We start from the raw sequence: 11244 nt of genomic DNA, 5'->3' as shown, positions 1-11244 counted from the left end.
TCAGGTCCTCTAAAACCTCCAACAACTGGTCTCATCAGGTCCACTAAACCCTCCAACAACTGGTCTCCTCAGGTCCACTAAAACCTCCAACAACTGGTCTCATCAGGTCCACTACAACCTCCAACAACTGGTCTCAGGTCCTGGACCTTTACAGGATGTCAGAAGAAGAGGGCTTGTTTTCCAGGTGAAACGTGGACCTGATCCTGACCATTGTACAACTTCTTAGTTTAAGCATTTGTATGTTTGCTACGCTCTCCTGTGAATAAAATATGGGTTCAAGATTTTCAAATCGTCTCATTCAGTTTTTACATTTTACACAACGACCCAACTTCTTTTTATAAGTGTGTTCATCTCAGTTAGAAAACTTTTACAGATAAATGTTTAAAGATGAATATTTCCATCAGATAGGAATACGGCTCTTACGAAGTTAAAGCAGCAGTCCGGTGTTTTATCCCGACTCCTGACTCGTGCATTATTCAGTACGACACGACACCGAGCTCGACTGCGTGGATCCCTGCGGTACGAGCGTTCTTCATGCTGCGCCGAGCAGCTCCCCATCATCCGGTGAAGAAGGAACAGGAGTTACACAACAAACAATCTCCAAACAAACTTGCTGCCCCTGACAGGAGACGCTGTGTCTTCGTGGTTATATATAGTTTCTCCTGCGAGGCTGTCAGGTTGCATTTGTCGGCGCCGTGCTCTCCTTGTTCGCACTTCACACCCTCTAGACTCTCCAAACACTCAGGCCAATGTGAGATGCTCGTCCTGCTGAGGTCAGCTGCTCTTTGAATCTGCGTGGACCGTGCGGGGGGAGGGCGTCTTCAACCTTTGTGAGCACACTTTGATTGCTTGAACAGGTCCTACAAATCGCTGCCCGGACTAGTTTCCTCTGTTTCCACGGCCCTCCTGAGCTCAGTGAGATGTTGGCAGCTCTTCTCCCAGCAGAGCGGTGTGGCAACAGGCCACCAATTTGTAGAAAAGATTCTAATTTCTCAAAAGCTGGATCAATAGGCCGTGCCTGAAAGCACTTAGCAGTGATTAATGGTTGAGGCTATTAGCTGGTCTGCACCATTACCTGCTGGGAGAATGTACACAATAATCTACATTCTGATGATTTTTAATAAGAAAAAAACATTGTGTGTCTGTTTAATAGTTTAAATTGGTTAGATGGTGTATTTACTTTCTTGTACTCGGTTGTACAATAGATTACAGAATACAAGACCATAAAAAACTGTTAAAACACAAGAAAAAAACCAAACCATTAAAACAATACAAAAAAGTGTAAACTTTCATGCTGTATTAAAAGCCAGTGAGTACAAAATGGTACATGAAATAACTTCATTTTTGCTAGTTAAACTTGAGAAATGGAGCCTAAGGGGAGCATATAAACAATAAACAAGGACCAAGAATGCATCCTTGGGGAACTCCACAATAGATAGAACACAAATTACGAGTTGTGGATGATGCTCGGCTATACCCACGCCAAATTTCAGCTTAATATCTATACAATTAAAATCAAAACAAATTAAATTTATTTTGTATAGCATATTTAAAAACAACTGTTGTACTGCACACAAACAACAAAAAGACGGTGCCGAATATGAGACCATAAAAAACAAGTTAAAAATATATTAAGACATAAAACCATGAAGATAATGCAATACAAAAAAAGCACACATTCGTGGTATAATGAAAACCAGCCAAATGTTTTTCAAGAAGAGACAGAAATATCAAGAGTTGAAGCCCGACCGATATGACGTGGCAGCTAGTTCCACCGTTTAGGAGCTACATTTGAAAAGGCCCCATCACCTCTGTGGACCAGCCTGGATCACGGGACAACTAAAACTAGATCTAGATCTGAGTGTGGTCTGCGTAAAAATGGAAAGAGATGTTAAATTTTCTTAAAATGGCAACTGAAGGGGAATGTAGATGGGAAAATAAACAGGACTAAGAATACATCCTTGGGGAACTCCACATGTGAAAGGAGGAAACCAATTATCTGAAGCCTACAGAGAAACTCCTGTCAGATGGATAAAACCTGAACATTAATCATATTATAGCCATTCTGGCGCTTTTTCTTGTCATTTGGTTGTGGCAGCCATCTTGAATAGGATTGGCTCCAAAAATGTTGGTCAGATCCTCAAAATAACAATCTGCAACGTCCCATCATGCACTGAAGCTGCAAAGACTTGAGAAGTTCCCCCATCCATTCCCTCTTTAACCATCAATCCAGAGGAACCGGGCAGGATCCAGTAATGGAGAACTTATTGAATAATTGAATGAAGCTAATGTGCTGCTTTCACGTGTGGTGACAAGAACACTGATCCTTCAACAAACCATTTTCCACTTTAGAAGTATATAAAGTACATTAACAGAACCTTTCAAAACTACTGAGTATGTTTCTGAAATTTAATAAATATATACTCCAAAAAAACCATTATAATATAACACGCATTTTGCATGTTGATCCTATTCAGTAATACAAATTTGTCAAAATCTAACCAACATAAGAAGATCTTAGTCTGAATTTTGCAAGCAATATGTATGCAATGACTTTTCATTGTCTTAATGTAGGCTAAAAAACTCCACATGAGTATGTCTTTTTTCTGCATTTTCTCTCTTTTTTTTACATTTCAAAGTATCCAGAACGTAACAATGTTTGGGTTTGACTCTACTCTCTGTCTTCAGGTACCAGCAGGTGCCGGTGGTGCTGGTGGGCAACAAGGTGGACCTAGAGGACGAGCGGGAAGTGTCCCCCAGCGAGGGCCAGGCGCTGGCCGAGGACTGGGGCTGCCCCTTCATGGAGACGTCGGCCAAGAGCAAGACGATGGTGGACGAGCTTTTCGCCGAGATCGTCAGACAGATGGACTTCTGCCCTCTGCCCGACCGAAGAGAGACATGCTGCCCCCCCTGCAGCGTACAGTAGCAGCCCCGACAGAAATCAGGGCGCAAATGTATTCACGCTAAAGAGTTAGAGGAAAAAGAAAATTCACTTTTGCTGTTTCTACCGGCTTTCTGTATACAAATAAAGCCCGCTGTCTTGGGAAACGTAGGATAGATTGAATTTGTACTTGAAAGCTTCAGCAACACTCGACCTCCAGCACCTGAAACGTTAAGGAGTTTCCAGAGCTTCCCTAAAAGCACCGTGGTGCCAAAGCCATCAACCAACAGGATAGTGGTGCTAAATGCTTTTGGGAAAGCAGCCATAAGACCCAAACCGGTCTTTCGTAGCCCTCTTTTCTTCCGCTTGTCGTTTTTCTCTTCGCACCTTTTGGACGTGTTTGATGGCGTGAGACCAGCCAATCAGGTTTCTGAACGGATCAAAGTGGGTGTAAGGAAATCTCACAGCAGGTTCGCCCAACTACGAATGAATGAAAAGATGAACGAATGTCTCAATACGTTTAAAAAAAAAATAAAGGCACCTTTTGTGGGAAATTCGCGCCGGAGATCCCCAAATGTTGACAATGTGTGCATGTGGCCGTACTGTCACGCTGACATTGAGTTCAATCTCACCCAAAGAGACCGGTTCAGTCGGTGGTTGAAATGTTCCGGAAACACGTTGTCTTTTCACGCTGCAGACGATACGAATGCCTTGTTACACGTAGGAGATGAACAGCGTCGGTGTGTAGCTCGTCTAAGTCACAGCAGATGTGTTCGTAGTTTGATGTCAGAAACACGTATTTTCAACAAAAAATAAAACCTTATGCACAAGAGTGTCGTGTGTTGATTGCCGGGAACTCCCATTTCGTATATATAATGAAAAAAGAGATTGATGATTAGCCTTTTAGCTTTGACGCTTAGCACATCAGAATCTGGGTCTTGATATATTTATTAAATTCAGTTAGTCGAGTCAACTTTATTTATAAAGCACATTTATTACCGCAGCTGTTACCAAACTTAAAGTCAGAGTCTAAAACCATCCCGAGATTTGTAACGGACTGCTTAGAGCTAGGGCTAAACACAATGACTTTGGATTTTAAACATTTTAAAGGCATCCATGTCGATGTCATCACGGCATTTTAACAGAGGGTGAATGGAGCAAGAACTATTGGGTTTTAAGGGCAGATAAATCTGACAGTCATCAGCATAACAATGAAATGAAAGACCATGTTTCCTCAGGATAGACCCAAGGGGAGCAGAAAGAGTGAAAACTGAAGGTGTCCAAGAATCGAGCCTTGCGGGACCCCGCAGAAAAGAGGCACTGAAGCAGATACACCATTTCCAACCTTTACACAGAAACACAGAGGGTTTGGATTGATGGCGGCCGCGTTCCAGAGTCCGGGTGTCCTTGACAAAACAACAGAGTAACTTTATAAAATGTATTAAACCTATAAAACCTATGATTAGTTTTTTTGCCAAAGTTTTAGACAAGATCTGTTAGCCCTTGAATTTACATGTTGAGCATTACTCGGCTACAACCATGCCAAATTTGAGCACAATATCTAAAAATTATATAATGCCATTTAAGTTTGATTGATTGTGACAGATTTACATTACGTAAAAAAAAAGGAATAATGATGGATGTATAAATAATAACCACAGACATTGGCAATATTCGTGTAAAGGTCTTGCAATCTACAAAATAAACTAAACAAGGTAAAGAGTTAAAAAATGTATACGTGAGTAAAATAAAATAATGTGTGCCTTTTAATCGATACAAACCACTATTTTCTTAAGAAATGTGCATAAATACATTCAAATTCGTATAATGAAGGGTCTGTTACAAGAAAAAGACAACAAAGCTGTTTATGAAATAAAAGTTCAATTTCTCAAGAGTTATTGTTTTTACAAGTTTCTGATGATTTAAATTAAGTTTTTCCACAGAGGTAATATATGTTTTTAAGTCCGTTTCTTTTAAAATTATTAAATGAGGGTCTTTTTTTCACTCCATTTCATCTTGTGGACATAATATTTTGCCAGTATTATAATTAGATTTACTTTATATACTCACGTTCACACTGACAAAAAGAGCATTCGTTGCTGACATTTGGAAAGAAACGACAAATATCTTTAACTGGATTATATCTATGTAAAATCTTAAATAAAAATAATTTGATCCTATATACTTATGAGGCAGTAAAAAGACTGCATGAATAAACCCATCTGTGTTTATTTTATTTTATTTTGCAGAGGGTTGACCACCCAGTGATTATTTCCTGAAGGTTTCAAGACTGTCCAGTTGTTCAGCAGATGTTTTGCTAACAGGCAAAGAGGTATAGCAGTGTATAAACATATAAACATAACTTTTGCTCCTACAGATAATCAGTTAGCTGGAGTAAAATTTATATTAAATTAATAATAATGATGATGCTGTCAACAGCGACACCTGCTGTTACAAACTAGAACGACTCCTCTCAGATGCGGAACGTTTCTTCCTGTCCTAATGTCCTCCGCCGGACCTTAATCGACGTCGCACAAGTCGCGAATGGCGTCCTTCACTTTGCGGCTTTTGTAGCCTGACTTTTGTGTGTCTATTGCTCTTATATATGTTTTAATTTGTATTATTTTTGTAAAACATAATGGCAACACAGACGGCGTGTCGAGTTTTCCAGCGACGTAAGTACCGGCTAGCTAACGTTCAGCGTGAGCGCGTGCGTGGAGTTAGCTCCGAAGGTTAAATATTTAGCCAAGAACCGCTTTTTTATCATATTTAACAGAAAAATAGCATTATTATTATGACTTTAGTTTGTTTTGTTGTCATTGTTTATTTAAAAAATGATAAAAGAATATGTCTCTGTGAGTTTTTAAGGAGAAAAAGGATTAGAGCCCAGTTTTTCCTGTAAATTAAATTTAACCTAAATTAACATCGTGTTTAAATTTTTCTTATTTGGTATTAAAATAATAATAATAAAAAAAAACATAAGCAGGGATAGATCTACTTAAGTTGTAATGTTCAAGAGCTTAAACATAATTTACAACCATGTAGCTGTAAAATTAATAAAATGTGCCTCAGCTTTCTTTTAGATAAATAAAATAACTTTCTTTGCTCTAAATTCACAGTTTGTGGGTTTTAGCTGAATAATCTTAGTTTCCTTTCATTTTTAGCTGTTACTTTAAAATGAATGCAAAACACGTGTACAGAGAAATATAAGTAATAAAGTCATTCATCTTTAGAGTTCAGGTTTGAGCTCTAATTCTTCTGGAATTAACTTTAAAACAATTCCTGGGCTCTTCTTAAATTATGTTGTAAATGTTTTTTTTTTTTTTTTTGTTGCACATTTTGGTGCAGAAATGAAAACACGAGGCTTCAGACTCAGTTTACATCAATTATGTCATACACAGGTTTATTATTAAAAAATAAATAAAAGTATTTATTGCATTAAAAAGAATGGCTGGGCTGATTTCTATTAAACTCAGTCTTTAATTTGTCGAATTAAAAGTTCAACGCGAGTTAAATGTACAATGTTACATACGTCTTATTTTGAAAATATTTACCCTTATTGTGTGAATGTTTATGAAGAATTCATAATATTGTGATCCAGTTGATCAAGGATTCTCGTCCTTCAGTTTTCAGCTGTTTCCACAAATCATAAATCCAAACGTTCGGCTCTTTCAGGACAATCCTGCTGTGACTTTTGCTATTGGTGCAACTTTAGCTTTTTGAAATATTTAGCCTTTTCTGCCATTTTTATTCCCATAGAAAATGAACTGAGCTCATTTTACGTCCTTCGCATCTTTAGCTCTGTTTACAACCGTTTACTGCTCCTTTCACATTCTCTTCTGCTTCAGCTGCTTTCAGCTGTTTAGTGCTCCTTTCAGATTATTTTAGCTAACTACAACATTTTTGTGCTTTCTGCTCCTTTCAGCTGTTTTCTACAAGTTTCAGTTTTTTCTACTATTTAGCTGTTTTATGCTAATTTAAGCTTTTTCAGCTAATTCCACATTTTTTGCATTCATTTCAACTTTTTCAGCCCAATTCAGCTAAAATGTGCTCTCTCCTCTTCCTTGTAATTTCAGCTTCTTTCTTCTTTTTTAGCTACTTTTCAGCTGCTTTTTTTTTGTTGTTGCTAATTTCAGCTTTTCTCCAGATAATTTTCACCTTTTTTGTGCTCATTTCTGCTTTTTTTCAGCCCAATATGTCAAAACTGTGCTCTCTCCACTTCTTTCAGTTAATTTAAGCTTTTTAGCATGTTTTAGCTAACAGCTGTTTTCTGATAAATCCAAGTTTTTCGTGGTAATTTTTGCTACTTTCAGCTAAATTAACTCCTTTCTACTAACTTCAGCTTGTTCTACTCCTTTCAGATTTTTCTACTATTTCAGCTACTTTTTAGCTGTTTTTGTGCTAAATTTAGCCTTTTCAGCTACTTCTCAGCTATTTTTAGTTAATTTCAACTTTTTAGCTATTTTTCTAATTTTTGTGCTAATTTCTGTTTATTTAATCCTAATTCAATATATATGTGGGTTTTTTTCTGCTTTCTTCTGCTAATTTAGGCGTGTTCTTTCATTTCTGCATAGAGTATTTCCCACAGGGCTCGATTCTTGGACCCCTATGTTTTCCGCATGTTTTTTTTTTAGCTTATTTCAGCTGTTTTTCAGCAAGTCCTTCATCACACTGCATTTTCTCAAGAAATTTAATTTCTCCAGTTAATTCTAGTAACAGACACATGTCATGGTTTGATGACCGGATAAACGTTTCTGTGATGAGAATTGGTAGAAAATCCATTTCTTGGTTCCTCTCAGGCGTTGCGTCCTCTGCAGCCGCTCTGCGTCTGTCTGCCGCCGAGGTGCGCAGTCAGCGCAACGCCATCTTCTCCAGAGAGCAGACCAGGCAGAGAGCTCTGTACCCCCGCATCGAGAAGATCGAGGTGTCCATGCAGGGCCCGGGGCTGGACGGGACGCTCCTCATCATGAACAGAGGCATGTCCACGCCGCTGAGCTGCGCCAGGCGTAAGTGGAGCTGGGAAACGACTCGTCTTTGAATCGAAACGTTGAACGGCGTCCTGCAACGAATGTGTTCCTCTCAGATCTGACAGAGTACCACGTGGACAACTCGGTCCTGGCGCTGGTGGACGGGGAGCTGTGGCCGTTCCACCAGCCCCTCACCCACTCCTGCACCCTCACCCTGCTCACCTTCAAAGACAATGACCCTACTCTCGTCAACCAGGTAGAACTGCTTTAAGAATATGTCTCTGCGTACTCATGGTCCAGACCGTTCAGGAGTCGTGTCCCTTTGCCTCCAGGCGTACTGGCGTTCCTGCGCTGCTCTGCTCGGCCAGGTGCTGACGACGGCGTTCAAAGACGAATACACCGTGGAGCTGATTAGCACACCTGAAGTTCCAGGTAAAGCAGCGCTTTGCTTCGAATGAGCTAGTCGAGGCTTTGGTTTGTGCGGCACTCGCAGGCCTCAACGCCCGAGCGATTCGTTGGTTCGCCTCTCGCATCAGGACGATAGGGGGCGCAGCCGAGTCAAAACTAGAAACCAGAGCTGCTGCTTTTCCCCACAGAGAGCTAGCGCAGCGATTAGCTTGATATATTTATTAAATTCAGTTAGTCGAGTCAACTTTATTTATAAAGCACATTTAAAAAAGCTGCTGTTACCAAATTTAAAGTCAGAGTTTAAAACCATCCTGAGATCTGTTAAAGACTGCTTAAGGTATATGGCTCAAGAGAGTCAAGGTTAACAGAGACAGCAGTAGAGCTAGGGCTAAACACAATGACTTTAGATTTTAAACATTTTAAAGCCGTCCATGTCGATGTCATCACGACATTTTAGCAGAGGGTGAATGGAGCAAGAACTATTGGGTTTTAAGGGCTGATAAATCTGACAATCATCAGCATAACAAGGAAACGAAAGACCATGTGTCCTCAGGATACACCCCGAAGGGAGCAGAAAGAGTGAAAACAGAAGGGGTCCAAGAATCGAGCCCTGCGGGACCCCGCGGAAAAGAGGCACTGAAGCAGATACACTATTTCCAACCTTTACACAGAAACTCCTGTCACTGAGATAAGAACAGAACCATTCTAATGCTGCACCTGTGATCCTATCAGACGAGCAGTACTGACATGTTGCCCGCCTGGTCTCTTATTTACAGTTAGCGTTAGCTAGCTATCTGTAGCAGGGAGGAATCCGTGAGTTAATGGAGAAGAATCCTGACTCTGGAGTTTTAAGTGATTCGTTCAGGGGGAGACGACCTCAAATTAATTTAAACTTTACCTGTAAGATACAAGGAACTCGTGCTAAGAGCTTGTTAACTCCTCGCACATCAGTGAACCACCAGCTGTAGCCAAGACGAATAATCATTTGAGGTACCGCTACAACTGGGGGATGAAATTCAAGATGGCTGCCACAGCCAACTGGTCTCGGGAAACACAAAAATGTCTGTAATCCAGTTAAGTGTCCAGATGTTGGAGCTGAGACGTATTCTGAGCTGACAGTTTTGGTCAGTTGGGTTCTGCTAATTCAGTTCCTTCTGCAGTCACTTCAGGGGCCTTCTGCTGCGACGTGGTCCTCGACCCTGAGCTGGACTCCTGGACCCCCTCCGAGGTGAGTAAGATGAAAACCAAACCTTTAAGAGGGTCGTGGTTCTGGAACATTCAGCGAACGTAGTTGGGTTAATGTGTTACAGACAGGGTTATTATATAAATTAGATCGCCAGCTGTGTTTAATAACAACTGGCACTGAAAGATGGAGCAGATTATAAATAATCACATGTGACTGGAGCCACAAACACTGCTGCACACGTGGTCATCAACTGGTGGCCCATGGGCCGCTTTGAGTTCATTGGAAGGGCCTTTTCTGGCCAGTGGGGGTGACATTATAAAAGTACAAATGAATGCTTTTGAGTATTTATTGATATTTTTACTTATTAAAACAAAACACCAGATTTATGTAAAGAAAAAAATGTTTTTAATTATTTTTATAAAAATTTAAACACTGATCTTAATCGGGCCGAAAGTGAGTTCTCTTTTTAAATTGTGGAAAAATCAATTATCTATCCTACTTTGAACAAACAGTCAAAGTGAGTATAAAAATGACAGTTTTTGGCTTTTTAATTGATTTAAAAAATATATTTTTTTACGTAGTTTTTATTTTATTTTATATTTTATTGTTATTGATTCACCAAATGTCTTCTCAGCAACTTGTTTCAAAAGAAAAAAATAATCTGGTGGGCTTGAGAGAACGGTGACATCATAAGACAGGAAGTAAAGAAGCGGCTAACAACCAACTAGCATGACGTAGTGGACATGTATCCATACAGTCACATGTTTACAGAAGACGAGGAAAACTGCTGAACTAGCTCTTTTTTATTGTTTGTATAAAAAACAATAAAATTCGGTTTTAAGTTAGTTTTGGTCAAAGCTTCAAAGAGCTGCATGTGGCCCTAGAGCCGCAGGTTCAAGACCTGCATGTGGCCCTAGAGCCACAGGTTGAAGAGCCGCATGTGGCCATAGAGCCGCAGGTTGAAGACCCACATGTAGCACTAGAGCCACAGATTGAAGAGCCGTATGTGGCCCTAGAGCTGCAGGTTGAAGACCCACATTTGGCCCTAGAGCCGCAGGTTGAAGAGCCGTATGTGGCCCTAGAGCTGCAGGTTGAAGACCTGTATGTGGCCCTAGAGCTGCAGGTTGAAGACCTGTGGTCCTAGAGCTGCAGGTTGAAGACCCACATGTGGCCCTAGAGCTGCAGGTTGAAGACCCGTAAGTGGCCCTAGAGCTGCAGGTTGAATAGCCGCATGTGGCCCTAGAGCTGCAGGTTCAAGTCCCACATGTGGCCCTAGAGCCACAGGTTGAAGACCTACATGTAGAACTAGAGCCGCAGGTTGAAGAGCCGCATGTGGCCATAGAGCCGCAGGTTGAAGACCCACATGTAGCACTAGAGCCACAGATTGAAGAGCCGTATGTGGCCCTAGAGCTGCAGGTTGAAGGCCTGTATGTGGCCCTAGAGCTGCAGGTTGAAGACCTGTATGTGGCCCTAGAGCTGCAGGTTGAAGACCTGTTGTCCTAGAGCTGCAGGTTGAAGACCCACATGTGGCCCTAGAGCTGCAGGTTGAAGACCCGTAAGTGGCCCTAGAGCTGCAGGTTGAATAGCCGCATGTGGCCCTAGAGCTGCAGGTTCAAGTCCCACATGTGGCCCTAGAGCCGCAGGTTGAAGACCCGTATGTGGCACTAGAGTTGCAGGTTGAAGACCCGTATGTGGCCCTAGAGCTGCAGGTTCAAGGCCCACATGTGGCCCTAGAGCCACAGGTTGAAGACCCGTATGTGGCCCTAGAGCTGCAGGTTCAAGACCCACATGTGGCCCTAGAG

General features: G+C 41.1%; 2 protein-coding genes across 2 annotated transcripts in view; both read left to right on the top strand.

The window, feature by feature from the left end:
- Positions 1-3707, top strand: part of LOC119428771 (ras-related protein Rap-2a) — a 14224-nt gene extending 10517 nt beyond the window's left edge. Inside the window, exon 2 of the mRNA XM_037696450.1 lies at positions 2689-3707. Within this exon, the coding sequence (XP_037552378.1) occupies positions 2689-2926 (238 nt within the window). The 3' untranslated portion in view covers positions 2927-3707. The remainder of the gene's footprint in view (positions 1-2688) is intronic.
- A 1701-nt stretch (positions 3708-5408) lies between these two features.
- The window catches only part of mrpl39 (mitochondrial ribosomal protein L39), a 14680-nt gene continuing 8844 nt past the window's right edge, over positions 5409-11244 (top strand). Inside the window, exons 1-5 of the mRNA XM_037696449.1 lie at positions 5409-5556; positions 7681-7887; positions 7965-8104; positions 8181-8280; positions 9417-9484. Coding sequence (XP_037552377.1) covers positions 5520-5556; positions 7681-7887; positions 7965-8104; positions 8181-8280; positions 9417-9484 — 552 coding nt within the window. The 5' untranslated portion in view covers positions 5409-5519. The remainder of the gene's footprint in view (positions 5557-7680; positions 7888-7964; positions 8105-8180; positions 8281-9416; positions 9485-11244) is intronic.

The sequence above is a fragment of the Nematolebias whitei genome, chromosome 23, assembly GCF_014905685.2.
Source record: "Nematolebias whitei isolate Nwh7 chromosome 23, NemWhi1, whole genome shotgun sequence".
Lineage (NCBI taxonomy): Eukaryota > Metazoa > Chordata > Actinopteri > Cyprinodontiformes > Rivulidae > Nematolebias > Nematolebias whitei.
This window is presented reverse-complemented; position numbering and strand designations above follow the sequence as displayed.